Source organism: Bactrocera tryoni, chromosome 4 (assembly GCF_016617805.1).
Source record: "Bactrocera tryoni isolate S06 chromosome 4, CSIRO_BtryS06_freeze2, whole genome shotgun sequence".
In the NCBI taxonomy this organism is placed as follows: domain Eukaryota; kingdom Metazoa; phylum Arthropoda; class Insecta; order Diptera; family Tephritidae; genus Bactrocera; species Bactrocera tryoni.
In genome coordinates this window covers 75888421-75909385 of record NC_052502.1, presented here as the reverse complement: position 1 = coordinate 75909385, position 20965 = coordinate 75888421, and the positions used below count along the sequence as shown (strand labels likewise).

Here is a 20965-nt window from a genome sequence, read left to right as displayed (position 1 = left end):
TGTATATGTATGTATGTACCGGCGCACTTACGCTTTTTGTCGCTAGGAAAGCAAAAATTAAAAAAAAAAAAAATAGAACATCAACAGTACTAAACGAATGGAGACTATTAATATTTAGAAGTTAACCTCTTTGGCCTTTAACGACAAAGCAAACGCAATTTGAAATAAAACAACGACAACAACAAGTAACATAGCAAAAGAACGAAGCTTAAGAATACAAGGTAAGGGCATAGTACCATTATTTAAAATTGAAAAAAAAAATAAAGTTTAGTTTTACTAGATCAAATAGAATTAACACACAACATAGGGTGCTTCATAAACTGTTACAACAAAAAAAAATAGATATAATATATAAAAAAATATTTGATTTTGATCAGCCGATTTGTATGACAGCTATACGCTATAGTGGTCCAATCCGAACAATGTGTTCGGAGATTGTGGCGTGGCCTTTAACAGTAAACCACGCAAAATTTCCGAAAGATATTTTGTCAAATAAAAACAGTCCATACATGGACTCGAATTTGATTGATCAGTTTATATGGTAGCTATATGCCATAGTGGTACGATATCAGAGAGTTCGACAAATGAGCGCTTCTTGAGAAAAAAAGCTGTGCAAAATTTCATATCGATATCTCAAACACTTAGGGAACAGTTCGTGTATATTCCGACAGACGAGCAAAGCGACGTAAATGGCTAAATCGACTCAGCTCACTAAATCTGCGACAGAGACGTTTGATATGATCAAGCAGTTGTTGTTTTAGCAAGAAGTGGTGTGTTTCGGTGGCACCAGGCCTTTTTGGAGGGCCGGGAACAGGTCGCTAATGAAGACCGTACTGGGAGACCTGCGACTTCGACAAATTCCGCAATGTTTGGAGCTCAGACCGTCGACTAAGTATTCGTTTAATTGCACAGATGTTAAATTTATCAAAATTTGTGGTTCATGACATTGTGACGGAGCACTTGAACATGCAAATACATCGCAGCTGATTGGAAGTTGAACCACGACAACGCCCCGGCTCACACCGCATTTCTTGCGAACAGCTACCTAACCAATTCCGGTATCGCAACGCTTTGGCAGTCGCCCTACAGCTCAGATGTAGCCCCCCGGGACTTTTTTGTTTCCTTGCCTGAAAAGGTCGATGAAAGGCAAGCATTTTGAGACGACAGAGGGGATCCAAGCAGCATGTATGTACCTCGACTCTCAATTCCAGAGAATACCTTCCGTGACGCCTTCCACGCTTGGAAATCGCGCTGCCAGCGCTCGGCTTCAAATGCGGTAAGTACGTAGTTCTTTCATTATACTCTTAATATACTACTGTGATCAAATTGAAAGGTGAATTTTTAATTCATACTTCGTCAAATATAATCTTGATGTATTTAAAAACCCTTTAATATATGTATAAAATTTTGCCTTTGACTGTAAGGACCTTTGTAGATATGTATATATGTATTTATGTACATTTATTCCAATTGTTATGCATTTTCATAACAACTACAACACCATTGAGAGCGTAAAGTCAGTTAGTTATATCAGTGAACGAACACACATCTGCTGGTACAAACGTACACATGTATGTATGTATGGATGTATGGATGTACATTCATGTACATGATCATATTTTGATATGTATGGATATGTTTGTATGTATATTAGGTCAAATGTTCGTACTTGGTAAGCATTTATGTATTTCTCTGCCTTTTTATTGTTGTTTTTATTTTATATTTTTCTTTGCTTAGTTTGAAGCGTTACTTTTTATTATAATGCGACGCGCTTTTGATTAGCTTCTAATGTTTTATTTATAATGTTTTCATGCTTGTACATATGTATGTTTTTGTGTATGTACATTTGAATGCTTTTGCAAATACAATATGAACACACAAATTCTTGTACATACATATGTATGTATGTATGTACATTGAAAGAATTATTGTTGCATTGCTGTGCAGAGCGCGCAGTTAATATAGATATGTTTTAAATACATACATACAGACATACATATGTACATATGCATCCATATTTGTGGAAAAAAGTTTTGCAAAAGTCATATGGAACAACAAATGAAATATGGGAGAGAATATTAGTTGGGTAAGTATACCCACACACATATGTATGTATGTACGTAGTACGTCAGCAAACGCGTATATTTTCTATTATAGCTTGAATATTCGTAGTTATTCAAAATATTTTTCTATATGGTTAATTTATGAGTTCCTTCAAAATTACAGCACACCCCCTAGACCCTGAGAAATTGTTTGTCTACTCTGTCAAAAGCTCTAAAAAAAAAGTACAGCGAATCTTAACTAGGCTTCTGCTTTTAATTGTTTGTTAGCTTAAAGTATTTCTGCCTGGGAACTTAAAGTGCATTCCTATAATTTGAATAAAATATATCCTATACCTTGAATAGGATATATTAAGTTTGCAATACCCAGAAAGAAACTTTTGAGGTCTTGAAGTTATAAATGTATTCACCAACTAATCCCTCAATTCATGAGATATGCGTCGGAAAATTAGCACACTTTCTTTTCTCCACGCTCATTTGTCGGAATCGGCGTTATCGGACCGCTGTAGGAAGGAACTGTCATATAAACTGTTCGATTAAAGTCAGGTTCTTGTACGTAAAACTTTTTTATTTGACAAGATATATGTATGTATGTAAAACTTTTTTATTTGACAAGATATCAAAATTCGGCGTGGACTATTTTCCAAGACAACGCCAAAATCTCCGTATATATTTTTCAGATCGAACCACTATAGCACGCAGCTGCTATACAAACTGACCGGTCCAAATAAAATCCTTGAATAGAAAACTTTTTTATTTGACAAGATATCTCCATGCAATTTGGCATTGTTTATTATTCAATACAATGGTACAATCTCCGAAGAAATTGTTCAGGTCGGACCAACATCAAGTTCTTATATGGGAACCTTTTGTATTTCTGCAGGATATTAAAGTATCGGGTCAGACGAAATTATTTTTTTTTTGTTTTTATCTATGTTGCCTCTCTTAAGACTTGTGGTCTGTTTTCGTGCCCTATAATGTCAGGTGCTTCGATTGTTTTGATATGTTGTAGGTGAGATGTGATCTAGGATTTTTGCACTTTTCAAACAGATTTTTATGTTTAAAGTGCCTATGTATGTCAGTTTCATTTTCTATCACTTGAGAGGCAAATTATTACCATATAAACTAAAAAAAAAAAATATTTTTTTTTTACTGATTTCATCACAAACATACACATCACGTGCTTTCAGCTATTTAAAGGGAAATCAACGCAATACTACAAGTCAATCACTACTGCTCTTCCGATTAGTTGTGAAAAAATTGATAGCGAAAGTGATCGCAAATAAACCAAACACAAACAAAGCAAAAATAAAAAGAAAGGAGAAACACAACTATGAAGTGTGGGTCAATAAATTATTTAATTATTTAGTTTAGGTACATACAAGTGTACATATTTATGCTCCGCTTAGAAGTAAATAAAAGTAGAAGAAATGTTTGCATATTGTGCATATGTACATATGTATGTGCACATACATAAATCGACATACTCGTATATAATAAACAGAAGAAGTATTATTGTTTTATTGAAAAAAAAAAAAACTTTACTTAGAATTTAGAAAGAAAATTTATTTATAATAAAATTTATTCATAATAAAATTTATTTATAATAAAAATTATTTATAATAAAAAAAAATTGCAAATAAAAATTTTAACTTAGAATTTTTATTTAGTATTTAAAAATATTTTTATTATTAAAAATTTATTTGTATTAAAAATGTTGTAGTTTTATTTTTGGACAATAAAAAATTGTGTTTATTGGATGTTATTTTATTAAAAAAAAATTGTTTAGAATTTTGAAAAAAAATTTATTTATAATATAAATTATTTGTAATAAAAAAAATGCAAAATTAAGACAAAAAAAAATTTTAGAATTAAAAAATATGTATTTATAATGAAAATTATTAATAATCAAAAAAAAGGAAATTAGTTTTTTTTCTAAATCCTAAATACATTTTTTTCAATAAAATAACATCAAACACAATTTTTCTGTCCAAAAATAAAAATATAAAGTCTTAAGTAAAAATAAATTTTCAATAATAAAAATATTTTTTCAATACTAAACAAAAAATTCTAGATTAAAAAAATATACATATGTATATGTAGTATGTATGTATGTACATATTTTTTGAGTAAAAATAAATGCACAAATTTTCAGGAAATCTTCAACTGACTAGCTTTCATGCCGCCAAAAATTATAAAAAAAAATATAAAAAACGTAGATATATGTATGTATGTACATACATATACACTTGTCACACGATGCTAATACTCTGTTGTGTTGTATTTCTTTCTTTCTCAAAACAACTCATTAAGAAAAGCTAATATCCTGCTCACAAGCCTACCATTATTTCCTTTTTGCTCAGCGATTTCGTGTCACAATATCTCCCTCTTGCTGCCGCAGTTAGAAATTCACGCGTTCACTTAATCCGTTTTGTTTTAGTCGCTTTTTTTTTTATTCTGCAATTTGTTCTAAATACATACGCCACTGCACCGCGCCGATAAGAATATTTCTTTCACTTCACACGCTCGATTTTTTTGTAATTTTTTTATTTTCAATTTCTGTGGTATATTTATTTATATTTTGAAAAATTTACCGTCGTTCCCAACGATCTGAACGATCCCACCCAACATTACGTCGGCGACTACCAACCAACACTACGATCATCGCGTTCGCTTAACTCGTCAAATACCGCTACTGCTTCTTGCTTGTTCTTCTGCTTTTTCAACGTCTACCGCCTCTGCCGTCTGACGACGGACGGCTGACTTTTGTTGTTTCATTCATACGCTTGTTTCATGCTATTTAGAATACTTTTTACAATTTTTGTTTTAATTCCGCACTTCCTCATGGTTGTTGTTGTCGTTGTCGTTGCTGTTGTAGTTTATTTTTGTTTTTGTGCCGCTACTACGATTTTTAGCTCATATCTACATATCGACCGATGGACCGAACGGCAGTATGCTTTGCTTTTGCGGTTGCCAGCGACTAACGATAGTCTCATGATGTTGCTGTTGTTATTCTTATTATTGTTGTCGTTTTGAAAAGCGTATCCCAAAAATAACCCCCTGCTTGCATTCGTGTCACTCTCGTTAAAGTTTCGGCTTTAAATATTTCACTTTTCTGAGGTTCGTGTAATTCGTTTGAATTTGTAACGCTACTGCGTATAACACCGCTACTCTATTTACCAAAATATAGCCGTAGTACTACATTCAATCAGCATTCGATATTCAATTTCGAAAACAACATCGAAATCTCTTCGGCGTCTTTCCTTTGCCGTTTTCTTTGCTCTCATTTTTGTATTTTTAATTCAACCTGTGAGAGCGCTGTAGCTATATAGAGATCGCTGCAGCGTACCGCAATAATCAGACAGAATGGGAGCTTTTACGCGTGATTAATCGGGATATTCATGCATTTGCAAGTATTGAACAGACTTACTTAAGTATACTTGGAGTATATGACACCCTAGCAACAAAATAACATCGCTTCCCCCAAATCCAAAAGGATAATGTTCTGAGTTTTCTAGATGCTTTGCCGAGCTTTAGCTCCTATTTGTGGTATGAGACTTTAAACTAATTTTTCATCGACGGAAATATTTTAACTACTATGTCAAGGACTTTAAAATTGAGCTAGGGAGTGAAGCTTTTTCACATTTGAAATGTATTCAAAGGTTGGACCACGTCTGTCAAATAACTATCCCTATTAGAAAGTAAGTTATATGGAATTTAAAATTCTGTTGTATGGCTTAGCGATGGTTGCAATCCGATTTCACTCATTATAAGAATCGTCAAAATAATTTTGCTGCCAAATTTGGTTGAAATCGGTCGAGTGGGGCCTAAGATATGGGTTTTCCTATAAGGACGGAGGCACGCCCAACGTCTTGTTTTGACCCCGGCTTCTATAAAGCCCTCTCGTACGTTCTCGGGGGCAAAATTATGGTCTCTGGTGTATTTTGTTATTGATTTATAATAACACGCTTTTAGTAGTTTTCAACAGTACCGTTATATGGGGACTGGGCGAGGTTATCTTCTGATTTCATCAATTTTTACAGTGTCTTTTGGGGTGCTTAAGGAATTTGTCTCGAGCGGGTTTTGTTATTGTATCTTAAGTGGTTTGATAGATATGTATGTACATTAAACCTCTTAGAGGGCGGGACCACGCTCCTTTTTTTAATTTTGAGCCCACTGGTGCTTTTCTATTGGTAGCCTTGTGCGATATCACAGTGGTAACTTACTTATGGCACTTATCTAATAAGTTTTCGTTTAATGGCGATTTGTGCGCGTGGCAGTGGTCTGATTACAACTACGTGCTCGCTTTTTGCCAAGGAACCCGTGTGTCACTTTTCATTACGATATCGTAATTTTTACTCAAGTTAGAGCTTGCACAGACAGACAGACACACAGTCACTAGAAATTCAACCTGACTTGATCTTTTACATTTGTATATATGATGTATCCATATGTACTATATAACCCATAAAAAAATAAGAATAATGGGATCGCTTCGGTTACATAGCCATCCGCCTATGAAGGGAATTGAGCTCAGCCAAAAGCTCACGCTTCTTTCGTAGTAGAGACTTATTGATTAACTTAGAGAGCAACACCGAAGGTTCAAGGATCATATTAGCGACAAAAGGACATAATATTTTCGAAGAAGTTATGTTGTAATATTGAGGCTTTCTAAGTAAATTCACTCTCACTGCTATGATCAGCAAAACCGATCGTTGTGATTATTTTTGCAATACATTCCTGTAAGAATATTTTATCTTCGTGTGCATAGAAGCATACATGACACATGAGAACTTTCGCTTTCTCTCTCTTCTGTGCGTGTTGCTCTTTTGAATCGAATCTATGAATATGTGTACAATTGAATGTATGTACATATGTGCATATGTATTTATTTATTTACTAGTTGTAGTATAATGAGTACGGTTTGTTTATACTCGCATTTTGAATTTCAAATACAACGTGCTGGCGATTCCTATTAGAAAACTAACTAAATAAATGCACTGGACGTAGAGTTTCTTATATAAAAAAGACTCGTGTTTTTCTATTTGGTTGAGTATACTGGGTGCTCACTTACATATGTACATATGTATGTATGTACATACAATTGTACCGATGTACAATGTACGGCCTTTTACGCCCTTTAAGAAAATCGTACCTTGCATTATAATTCGTTAGACTACTTTACTTTCAAAGGAATGTTTCTGAATATTCATTAAAATACATTTTTATTTCGCTTTAGAACTTGTACAGCGCTTTTTTTGGTTCGTAGACCATACAATTATTCATACACATGTATGTACATATGTATGTATGTACATATGTACATATATCGGTAATCGCATGTATTTTACATAAGCGCAGTAGACTGGCATTAACAATACTATTTTTGAAATAGAGAAGAGCAAATAATTTTTACGCGGTAACTTAAAAATTACTCACACAAATATATGCAGGTACCAATAAGCAAACATACTTATGTATGTAAGTATATGGAATATTTAGCGTACATTCATATATGTACGTACATACATATGTATGTATGTATGTAGATACTACATACGTAATTTTAAATGGAAACAATATTAACAAGAAAATACATACATATATTCTAAACGCTTTTCCAATGAGAAACATGTCTACTCACATGCAGTTATAATAACACACATACATATATGTATGTACACAAACAATGTTAAATGCACACATTCATGTGTTTATATACATACATACACACAATTCACAAAGTCATATGTACATCATTTTATGATTTATTATGCTGTTTCACAGTAAGATTTAGGCGGCTTTTCTTCACTAAGTAGAACATGAACTTTCGTACATACATACATACATATGTATGTGCATATGTACATGCATATAAAAGATCATACATATGTATGTATATATTTTTTTCGGAGGGAAAACGCTTTTGAAAACGTATATACATATGTATGTATGTATGTTTGTATGTAAATAGTGCTCTTATAATTTCTTGTAAAGACGTACATACAAGGAATGGGGACAAGTAATAAAAATTTGGCTAAAAATAGCATTACAAGGTGTGATTACATACACACAATATGCTTACATACATACATACATATATGTACACACATACAAATGCCTTTGTAATATACATACATAAGTATATTTGAAAGAAAATACGCTATTATGACGCCGAAGAATTTGGAGCATTTGGAAAAATCGCCGACGTTAGCATGAGTATTTAACGAAAATAATATACAAAAAATATAAAAGTTTCTTGTAAATACAAATCGGACAAGAAAAAGCGTTAACTTTGTTTTCATGGAAGTTTGAAAGGATAGCATGTGCATTTTTGATGGCATAAAAAGGTATAAAAACAGCTTTATCTCTATTTTCAACGGCCAGTTTGCATGGCAGCTATATATATATGTACATATGTATATGCTATAGTGGTCCGATTTTTGAAATATTAGATTATTTCATGAAGAATTAAAAAAGTTTTTCATACGAGCACTTGATTTTAATCGATAAATTTGTATGCCAGCTATGTACATATGTATGTACATGCTATAGTAATTTCGATATCGGCGATTGTAACAAATAAGCAGCTTTTTTCAGAGAAAAGGATTCAGAATAATATGTATGTACATACATATGTAAGTATATCGAAAACTGAAGGACGAACTCGGTTATATATTGACAAAGAGACGGGCAGATGAGCATGCTTAAATTGACTTCGCCCGTCACTCTTACTATTTCATTTGCAAAAAACGAAAAGACATACTATAGGCATACATACAGAAATATATGTTATTTAGAACGCAGGGATCATAAAAGATTTTGTTCGCCTGAAAGTATGCTACACTAATGGCTTTGTGGTTATACTTAAGTTATTTCATTTAACCAGCTTGATCAGCGTACACTTCTCAAACGATTAAAGATATAATTTAGGATCAAAATTTAACTTAAAACAGAAATCTAATAAAAGAATACTAATATGTAAAGTTATTGGAATAAATGAAAGAAAATTAAATGAAAATTCTTGGCAGAAATTAAAATAATCTGACATTCATGGAATAATCAAAAAAGATAGACGAAAATGAATAATTTTAATAATACTTTTAAACAACAATTAATCAAAACGGTTAATATAATAGTCAGAATGAAATTTCGTCGTAGATTTATGGTTTGTTTTTATATTCATAAACCAAATTTCTTAAGGGATCGTCTCAGTATGACCCTCCGAAATAATACTGATTTTCGCGATTTATTTATTTATTTTTTGATGTCGAAATTAACTATTCAGTGCTTTTTTTTAAATAAATACATTCATGACGAATAAAAAATTATTATTTTTTTATGTTTATTTATTGGGTGTATAATAGTTAAATCGATCGATTAAAGGACCAGGTGGAGAAGGATGGAATATCCAATTGACCCCACGTAGCGAAAAGAAACGACTGGCGCGCTGTTGTTAACTCGGCTATAATCGCGTAAGCAGTGTCTACGCCAATAAAGAAGATAATAGTTAAATAAATTGTTGAAGTGAGACGTAAAAAAAGGTCCTGCACAATGTCCACGATTGCAGCCGCAATTTTGGTCTGAAACAAAAATTTCAAAAAGATTATTAATCTGTAGGAAAGGCTATCGCTTATGGAAGCTTATGGCTTTTTGAAATTTGGCAAAATGGCGGCGATTTGAACAAATAGTATCGAATATGGTCCTTTTTTTTGATAGTTTTTCGTAAAAAATAGAAAGATTTCAAAAAATAAAATAAAAGCGCACGATAGCGAATGATGTTAAAAATTTTCTCTCCAAATCCAAACTACATATCTTCAAAACTCTTCCTTTTAAGGTGGAAACCATTTTAAAAACACCATTCTGAGAAAAATGCGTTTAAAGATTGGAGTCGCAATGTTCCCCACTCTGTTCCCTTGCTACAAGAAACGCTGTAGCGACCGTAATAATTTGAATTTCGATTTCAAAATTTAAGTATACTATCCGATAATGCAAATAAAAAAAACGATTTCTCGAAAATTTCACACTGAAACGATCCCTTAATACAGTTTGATTTATTTGATTTTACCATTCTTCTTGATTATGGTATAATTTTTTAGATTTGCTATAGTAATTTACATAGACAAACTCAATCATTGCATACTCATCGAATAGAATGGAAGGCATATTATTTTATATACCTACACAATGCACATAAGTATGTACATATCTATATAATTTATATACAGCATATACACACACGTATGTATATATCAAGGTATACTTATATTTATAATATTACAGTGGAAAAGCGCATTACTTTCCACACTCAGCTTCTTCAGCGCTCTCGCCAAATGCTTGACTCGCTCCCCATTTAGTGCTTTTAAATATGTATATATGTATGTATATTTCTATGTATGTATGTATGTGGGTATATTTGTATGTTTATATGTAGTAGAGAAAAAAGCAAGTAGCAAGAATTAGTTGACTGCACTCTTCTAATCGCTCGACAACAAAAAATGTTCAGAAAATAAAAATCAAACAGAAAATTTAATGACATTTTTATGCTGTCTGTTGCAGACGACAGCGGATGCCACTGACATTGTCGCTGAACGCGCAAATCCACTGACATCTTAGGTGCTGCTACAATCTTTGCTATACCGTTGGGATCTGATGCGACTGCGACTGCGACTGCTCCTGACACGAAGCGAAGCGAATGTTGGAGGAGATAAATGATCGACTTTTCCCTTCGAGAGAGTAACATAAATATGCACATACTAACGTATGTGTGAATGTGTCTACCATATGTATGTATGTATGACTATGCGCGTTGGAAATTTGAGCAGACAAGTGTTACGGCATGTTTGGGGCATAAGTAACGGCATACTCCAAATATAAGTAAATGTCTGTACATGCAACTGCAATAATAAAAGTAGCAAACTGCATACATGCTTATATAAATATATATACATACATATAAACATTTATATACATACAAGTATATCGTATCGTGTATATCGTTAAATAATGCACTGCCTGGTCTAATGGTTAATATCGATACAAGCATACACACATACATATTTACATATGTACATAAATTGTTTTTGCAGCAGCTGAGCGCCAAATGTGTGCAGTACGTACTTTTCCGGCGCCTACCGTTTTACTCAATCTCCTACTAAGTGGCCGCTCTGGGACCGTATGATGCTCAGATGTGCTAGCACATACACATATACATACATAGTGCATACATACATATGTGTTTTCTATACTGCGTTTATTATTATTATTATTATTGCTTTTGTTGTTGTGCCGCTATACTGCCGATTTCATACAAGTATCTGGTGCTGATCGTATTCTTTTCCCTCCCTATGTATACTAATTTCGTACGAATGTAGAGCATTTTCGTTTTCTGCTATGTTTCGAAATTTACAGGAGTTATTTTTAGAAGAAAATTTCTGACTATTCACCGCGACGAACGAATGAAATGAACATTTTATACGAGTTTTGTATCGGCATGCATGCACGTAGGCATATATCTACTTACGTATGTATATATGTATACTACTTGCATATGTACATATGTATATATGTACTATATATTACATTTCAATAAATATATGTAATTCTGCTTGACTCGAAGACAACCAATAACGCATCTATTTGAGTTTATAGTGTTTGAGAAGAGATATGGTATTGTTCGAAAATCTCTTGAAAATATATGTACATATGTACATAAGTATGTATATTCGAAAAATCTGATGGATTGTTGGGAGAGATTGTTGGGAGAGAACACAGAACACCTATTCCTACCTATAATTACCATATTGGTTGGTTTTTCCAATGCTTGAAACAGTTGTTGAAGTCAATTTCCGGAGTAGCCTTTAATGCACTTAACGATTCACCTTTAATGGCTTCAATTTGGCCAAAACGGTTTCCCCGAAGCAGTAGTTTAAGTTTGCTGAATAGCTAGAAGTCACACTGAGCTAAATCAGGCGAATAAGGTGCTTGCGGCACGTTAAGGGTTGAAAATCAAGCGAAAAACTCACGAAGAATCAATGCAATGTGCGACGGTGCATTATTTTGGTGTAAAAACCAAGAGTTGTCGGCATCTTTTTTCGAATGGCTTTGCGCGAAGGACGCATAACACTCAAATATGTAGTATCCCTTATTGACAGTTTGACCGCTCGCTTCGCCGTAGTTTATTCGGCACAGAGAGATGTAAGAGTCAACTGCGCACTGGCCAGGCACGGTGCTTGCTTTACTTATAATGCCAGCAGGCAGCCAGCTTCCCGCGAATTTATCGCGTGACTTTCAAACTACATCACATCACGGCGCGAGAGTCACTTAAGTACTAGCCAGACCTGCTGCTTGCTCTTTATAGCCATTTTACTTTACTTATATAGCCAGCTGACAGCCAGCTTCCCGCAAATTTACCGTGTGACTTTCAAACTACATCACATTACGGCGCGAGAGTTACCCAAGCACTGGCCAGACACGGTGCTTGCTTTACTTATATAGCCAGCAGGCAGCCAGATCCCCGCGAATTTACCGCGTGACTTTCAAACTACATTACATTACGGCGCGAGAGTTACCCAAGCACTGGCCAGGCATGGAGCTTGCTTTACTTACATAGCCAGCAGGCAGCCAGCTTCCCCCGAATTTACCGCGTGACTTTCAAACTACATCACAATACGGCGCGAGAGTCACCCAAGCACTGGCCAGGCACGGTGCTTGCTTTACTTATATAGCCAGCTGGCAGCCAGCTTCCCGCGAATTTACCGCGTGACTTTCAAACTACATCACAACACGGCGCGGGAGTTACCCAAGCACTGGCCAGGCACGGAATACTTATTTCGAGCCATTGAAATATCTTTCTCTTTAACATACAACCAACCATACTGAATGACGAACTGCATCTGAATATGCATTAATATTTTTCTAATTAGGTAATAACTACACATATCCAACATTTTTGATCATTAAAAACCGTTTGACAAACAATTAATGTGCAATTAATGTAAATTCTTAGTTATGTGCTTTTACATTTTGTCGAGAGTTACCCAGATGGCCAGGCACGGAGTTCTTCAGCCATATATTTAATTTTATACTAATATTTTAGTAAGTTAAATTGTTTAATTTTAGCTAATTTTAAAAGCTGGCAAGAATACATGAACTCAAATACATACAAATCAATCAAAACATCACGTAATGCCTACTTATATGATTTTATTGGGTTCCCGCGAATGCCGACTTTAAGGCAGATCCCGTGCGCTTTAGTTTTGTCTGGCACACTGTATGTACATAAGTATGTATATTCGAAAAATCTGATGGATTGTTGGGAGAGAACACAGAACACCTATTCCTACCTATAATTACCATATTGGTTGGTTTTTCCAATGCTTGAAACAGTTGTTGAAGTCAATTTCCGGAGTAGCCTTTAATGCACTTAACGATTCACCTTTAATGGCTTCAATTTGGCCAAAACGGTTTCCCCGAAGCAGTCGTTTAAGTTTGCTGAATAGCTAGAAGTCACACTGAGCTAAATCAGGCGAATAAGGTGCTTGCGGCACGTTAAGGGTTGAAAATCAAGCGAAAAACTCACGAAGAATCAATGCAATGTGCGACGGTGCATTATTTTGGTGTAAAAACCAAGAGTTGTCGGCATCTTTTTTCGAATGGCTTTGCGCGAAGGACGCATAACACTCAAATATGTAGTATCCCTTATTGACAGTTTGACCGCTCGCTTCGCCGTAGTTTATTCGGCACAGAGAGATGTAAGAGTCAACTGCGCACTGGCCAGGCACGGTGCTTGCTTTACTTATATAGCCCGCAGGCAGCCAGCTCCCCGCGAATTTATCGCGTGACTTTCAAACTACATCACATCACGGCGCGAGAGTCACTTAAGTACTAGCCAGACATGCTGCTTGCTTTACTTATATAGCCAGCTGACAGCCAGCTTCCCGCAAATTTACCGCGTGACTTTCAAACTACATCACATTACGGCGCGAGAGTTACCCAAGCACTGGCCAGGCACGGTGCTTGCTTTACTTATATAGCCCGCAGGCAGCCAGCTCCCCGCGAATTTATCGCGTGACTTTCAAACTACATCACATCACGGCGCGAGAGTCACTTAAGTACTAGCCAGACATGCTGCTTGCTTTACTTATATAGCCAGCTGACAGCCAGCTTCCCGCAAATTTACCGCGTGACTTTCAAACTACATCACATCACGGCGCGAGAGTTACCCAAGCACTGGCCAGACACGGTGCTTGCTTTACTTATATAGCCAGCAGGCAGCCAGATCCCCGCGAATTTACCGCGTGACTTTCAAACTACATTACATTACGGCGCGAGAGTTACCCAAGCACTGGCCAGGCATGGAGCTTGCTTTACTTACATAGCCAGCTGGCAGCCAGCTTCCCGCGAATTTACCGCGTGACTTTCAAACTACATCACAACACGGCACGAGAGTCACCTAAGCAGTAGCCAGGCACGGTGCTTGCTTTACTTATAATGCCAGCAGGCAGCCAGCTTCCCCCGAATTTACCGCGTGACTTTCAAACTACATCACAACACGGCGCGAGAGTTACCCAAGCACTGGCCAGGTACGGAGCTTGCTTTACTTATATAGCCAGCTGGCAGCCAGCTCCCCGCGAATTTACCGCGTGACTTTCAAACTACATCACATCACGGCGCGAGAGTCACTTAAGTACTAGCCAGACATGCTGCTTGCTTTACTTATATAGCCAGCTGACAGCCAGCTTCCCGCAAATTTACCGCGTGACTTTCAAACTACATCACATCACGGCGCGAGAGTTACCCAAGCACTGGCCAGACACGGTGCTTGCTTTACTTATATAGCCAGCAGGCAGCCAGCTTCCCCCGAATTTACCGCGTGACTTTCAAACTACATCACAACACGGCGCGAGAGTTACCCAAGCACTGGCCAGGCACGGTGCTTGCTTTACTTATATAGCCAGCTGACAGCCAGCTTCCCGCAAATTTACCGCGTGACTTTCAAACTACATCACATTACGGCGCGAGAGTTACCCAAGCACTGGCCAGGCACGGTGGCCAGGCACGGTGCTTGAATTTTGACTTTTATATACTAGCCAGACATGCTGCTTGCTTTACTTATATAGCCAGCTGGCAGCCAGATCCCCGCGAATTTACCGCGTGACTTTCAAACTACATTACATTACGGCGCGAGAGTTACCCAAGCACTGGCCAGGCATGGAGCTTGCTTTACTTACATAGCCAGCTGGCAGCCAGCTTCCCGCAAATTTACCGCGTGACTTTCAAACTACATCACATTACGGCGCGAGAGTTACCCAAGCACTGGCCAGGCACGGTGCTTGCTTTTCTTATATAGCCAGCAGGCAGCCAGCTTCCCCCGAATTTACCGCGTGACTTTCAAACTACATCACAACACGGCGCGAGAGTTACCCAAGCACTGGCCAGGTACGGAGCTTGCTTTACTTATATAGCCAGCTCCCCGCGAATTTACCGCGTGACTTTCAAACTACATCACATCACGGCGCGAGAGTTACCCAAGCACTGGCCAGGTACGGTGCTTGCTTTACTTATATAGCCAGCTGGCAGCCAGCTTCCCCCGAATTTACCGCGTGACTTTCAAACTACATCACAACACGGCGCGAGAGTCCCCTAAGCAGTAGCCAGGCACGGTGCTTGCTTTACTTATATAGCCAGCAGCCAGCCTGCTTCCCGCGAATTTACCGCATGACTTTCAAACTACATCACAACACGGCGCGAGAGTCACCTAAGCAGTAGCCAGGCACGGTGCTTGCTTTACTTATAATGCCAGCAGGCAGCCAGCTTCCCGCGAATTTACCGCGTGACTTTCAAACTACATCACATCACGGCGCGAGAGTCACTTAAGTACTAGCCAGACACGGTGCTTGCTTTTCTTATATAGCCAGCAGCCAGCCTGCTTCCCCCGAATTTACCGCGTGACTTTCAAACTACATCACAATACGGCGCGAGACTAGAGTTACCCAAGCACTGGCCAGGCACGGAGCTTGCTTTACTTATATAGCCAGCTGGCAGCCAGCTTCCCGCGAATTTACCGCGTGACTTTCAAACTACATCACAACACGGCGCGAGAGTTACCTAAGCACTAGCCAGGCACGGTGCTTGCTTTACTTATATAGCCAGCAGGCAGCCAGCTTCCCGCGAATTTACCGCGTGACTTTCAAACTACATCACAACACGGCGCGAGAGTCACCTAAGCAAGCACTAGCCAGACACGGTGCTTGCTTTACTTATATAGCCAGCAGGCAGCCAGCCTTCCCGCGAATTTACCGCGTGACTTTCAAACTACATCACAACACGGCGCGAGAGTTACCCAAGCACTGGCCAGGCACGGTGCTTGCTTTACTTATATAGCCAGCTGGCAGCCAGCTTCCCCCGAATTTACCGCGTGACTTTCAAACTACATCACAACACGGCGCGAGAGTTACCTAAGCAGTAGCCAGGCACGGTGCTTGCTTTACTTATAATGCCAGCAGGCAGCCAGCTTCCCCCGAATTTACCGCGTGACTTTCAAACTACATCACAACACGGCGCGAGAGTTACCCAAGCACTGGCCAGGTACGGAGCTTGCTTTACTTATATAGCCAGCTGGCAGCCAGCTCCCCGCGAATTTACCGCGTGACTTTCTAACTACATCACAACACGGCGCGAGAGTCACTTAAGTACTAGCCAGACACGGTGCTTGCTTTTCTTATATAGCCAGCTGGCAGCCAGCTCCCCGCGAATTTACCGCGTGACTTTCAAACTACATCACAACACGGCGCGAGAGTTACCCAAGCACTGGCCAGACACGGTGCTTGCTTTACTTATATAGCCAGCAGGCAGCCAGCTTCCCCCGAATTTACCGCGTGACTTTCAAACTACATCACAATACGGCGCGAGAGTTACCCAAGCACTGGCCAGGTACGGAGCTTGCTTTACTTATATAGCCAGCTGGCAGCCAGCTCCCCGCGAATTTACCGCGTGACTTTCTAACTACATCACAACACGGCGCGAGAGTCACCTAAGCAGTAGCCAGGCACGGTGCTTGCTTTACTTATATAGCCAGCAGGCAGCCTGCTTCCCGCGAATTTACCGCATGACTTTCAAACTACATCACATCACGGCGCGAGAGTCACTTAAGTACTAGCCAGACACGGTGCTTGCTTTTCTTATATAGCCAGCAGGCAGCCAGCTTCCCGCGAATTTACCGCGTGACTTTCAAACTACATCACATCACGGCGCGAGAGTTACCCAAGCACTGGCCAGGTACGGTGCTTGCTTTACTTATATAGCCAGCTGGCAGCCAGCTTCCCGCGAATTTACAGCGTGACTTTCAAACTACATCACAACACGGCGCGGGAGTTACCCAAGCACTGGCCAGGCACGGTGCCTGTAAATTTGTCAAATAAAAGAGTTTCCCGTACAAGGACTTTAGCTTAATCGATCAGTGACTGAATATTATTTTCGTTTACATAGATTGGTATAAAACCGACTTGCCAGATTTGTCGAAAAAATAGTGTTCGAAACTTGCAACTCAAACCATCTACTCCAATTACATATCAGAAATGTACTACTAATACTATTTCTAAAGTTCTTTAACTTTCCACTCAACTTTTTCAAATTGTAGTATTTAAAAGAGGTTAGAAAAGCCGGTAAAATAAAGTACCGCTTTACTTAAAAAATAATGTTTAAGCTAAGGACGAGGATAAGATAATTGATAATTGAAGAATTTTCCGCTTTCCAACATGTTCTACTTGTTACTGGTGTACGAGACTTAAAGTAAAGTAAAGGTTGTATGTTGCACAAGTTTAGACGATGAAGACATTGTGTGCCGCGAACCGCGGAGTATTCAAGATAAGCGCATCAAATTTGAGTTTGGTGGGGCTTTAAGAATATACCTAATCAATCATAGACGTCACCTTCTAATTCGGCAAAACAAGTAATTATTATTTTCCTAAATAACTACGCCTTCGCTCAATCATTTTAACATTCTTTCCGAATAGCCACAACCACAGGACTTAATTTTTGATTATTTAAGCCTGCATTGCCGTCATTAAGCAGGTGATAGGCCGAAGCTTATGAATAAATAACACCTTTGTTGCGTCCTTTGTTCCCATTGACCTCCCCGCCATAAAGTAAATGCTAAAAATATTTAAATTCATGCATATTTTAAACCTTACGTCTGCCAAAAACTGACAGACTAATAAACGGCTGGTACTGAATTGTGGTGGGAGCGGAACTGGGTTACATGCAATCAAGTACCTGCTAGCTTTACACACGCAGTCGACGACTTGGCTTGGCTTGGCAGCCGAACAAGTGCGATAACATGGCCAACAGGTTTTGTTTTGTCTAATAAAATGTGTGCTGACATGTTGCCAAACAAGATTATAAGCACACGCACACAGCGAGACTTGTATAGCGCGCAACAAAAGACGCCGTGCGATGAATAAAGGCATATGTGTGCGTGTTGCGCTGGCAGGACAATTGGCTCAAGTCAAATGGCGGCGGATAAGCCTTGTTGCTTAGGGACAAAATATGGCAACGTTTCATATTAGTCTGCGACAGCGCCGTAAGTCGCTGTGAGGTGTGTGATGAGGTAAGTTCAAATGAGGATAAAGCTAACGAGTGCAAGCACTAACACGCATATACTACTTGCACTCAAGTTGAACTTATGTATGTCAAACGGACGGCGCGCAAATAAAAACAGGTGGCAACTGCAAAACTTTGTATTAGTTAACACAATGTCAAAGGTGCGTCGCTTGGAATGGTGCAACATGTACCTACCGCGAGCACAATATGATTTGTAAAACAACTACCGTTATGTGAGTAATTAGTTGTGTGTGTTCGCAGGTGAGTGTGTGGATAACAGGTGTTTACGCTGGGAGAAGCGTGTGCGGCTAGCGTTAGCGTGTATAGCGCGTACGAAGGGATGAATGAATGAAAGCTTTCTGGCCGAAGGTACGAATGCCGAATACATACGTACATATACAGTTATCGGTAACGAAAAGCGGAGGGTAAAAGCTAGTTGGTACGATATCTAGTATATAGCGAGAGCATGAGATAAGTAGAGAGACATATGCATTGTACCAATGCATATTTGTATAAGGGTTAGTGCAGGGTTGCCAGTGTTCATAAAGTATTGGAAAGGTATGAGATAAGCAATTGTGGACGATCGAAAAGTACTGCCTGATGTCAAAGAGAAGGAAAGTGCCTACTTTATGCCTATTAACGACATGTTGAACGTTTAGCGTGCATTGAGTGGTTGAGTGGAAAGAGGATCAACAGAAAGTGAAAACCTTCCTCAAAAATTAATACAGATAAATCAGATCCAGATATCACGGTCCAGCGTACAAGAAGTCTTAACCACAATTCCATCAAGGAAGACGACAACGAGGGAGAGATATGGCTTAATGTACATGGTTCTAACATAAATTGAAGAGTCCGGATTTAGGGACGTTGGATTTTGTGAAAACATATATTTATACTCAGTACACATCAATGCTTCATTTAAGTTCTGTAGAAGTCTTCAAATATTTAGATTCATCGTTTTATGACGTTCTGTAACCGTTTACCTTCAATTACCCGTTTGAAGAACCACAAAGCGGAGGGTCCGATGGATTGTCGGCCGCGCTATTCAAATACGGCGGCGCAGGTCTGATAAGGAGCATACATCAGCTTCTTTGTAAACTATAGTTGGACGAAAGCATGCATAACGATTGGAATTTAAGTTTGCTCTGCCCAATCCACAAAAAGGGAGACAACTATCGTGGGATAAGTCTCCTAAACATCGCATATAGGGTTCTATCGAGCGTATTGTGTGAAAGATTAAAGCCCACCGTCAACAAACTGATTCTTCAAAGCTGCTTTTTACAGCACGAAAAGTAGTTGCGTTTATGCCGCGATGCCTGAATTTGGTATCCCCGCAAAACTAATACGGCTGTGTAAGCTAACGTTGAGCAATACCAAAAGCTCCGTCAGGATCGGGAAGGACCTCTCCGAGCCGTTCGATACCAAACGAGGTTTCAGACAAGGCGACTCCCTATCGTGCGACTTCGTCAATCTGCTGCTGGAGTAATAATTCAAGCTGCAGAACTTAATAGAGCAGGTACAATCTTCTATAGCAGTGATATTGATATCATTGACCTCAACACCCGCGCCGTTAGTTCTGCTGTCTCCAGACTAGATAAGGAAGCAAAGCAAATGGGTCTGGCAGTGAACGAGGGCAAGACGAAATATCTCCTGTCGTCGCACTCGCGACTAGGCTCCTACATCACTGTTGACAGTCATAACTTCGAAGTTGTAGATAATTTTGTCGATCTTGGAACCAGCATTAACAGCACCAAAAATGTCAGCCTCGAAATCCAACGCAGAATATCTCTTACCAACAGGTGCTACTTCGGACTAAGTAGGCAATTGAGAAGTAAAGTCCTCTCTCGACGATTAAAAATCAAACTCTATAAGTCACTCATTATTCCCGTCCTCTAAAAAAAGCTCTACTCCGTTGGAAAGGCCAGGTGGAGAAGGACCTGGCTTCGCTTGGTTTCCAACTGGCGCCACGTTGCGAAAAGAAGAAACGACTGGCGCGCTTTTGTTAACTCGGCTATAATCGCGTAAGCGAAGTCTAGGCCAATAAAGAAGAATATATAATCTTCGAAATAACAATATGGCAGCATTCAGGTAGTGTTCATATTGCGGGCTAAAGAGAGTGGGCAAGTTTGAGAACTTAAACATGAAGCTTTTCACACGCACATACCACATATACTTTTCGATATTCTCGAGTAGAGTAAGGAAGAGGAAGGAAATGACAGTGCAGCATACCAAGTACAACAAACGGAAATGGAACACAATGTCAGAGCGACATTGGCGGATACAATGAAGTCGAAACGATACAC

At 38.5% G+C, this 20965-nt stretch overlaps 1 protein-coding gene across 3 annotated transcripts in view; it reads right to left on the bottom strand.

Annotated features, from left to right (window-relative positions):
- The window catches only part of LOC120774150, a 58465-nt gene that overhangs the window by 10551 nt on the left and 26949 nt on the right, over window positions 1-20965 (bottom strand). Inside the window, exon 1 of one of the 3 annotated variants that reach the window (XM_040103558.1) lies at window positions 4403-4716. The exons of the other annotated variants lie outside the window; for them this stretch is intronic. Coding sequence (XP_039959492.1) covers window positions 4403-4405 — 3 coding nt within the window. The 5' untranslated portion in view covers window positions 4406-4716. Of the gene's footprint in view, window positions 1-4402; window positions 4717-20965 lie in introns of those variants that run through there. 3 annotated transcript variants of the gene reach the window in all.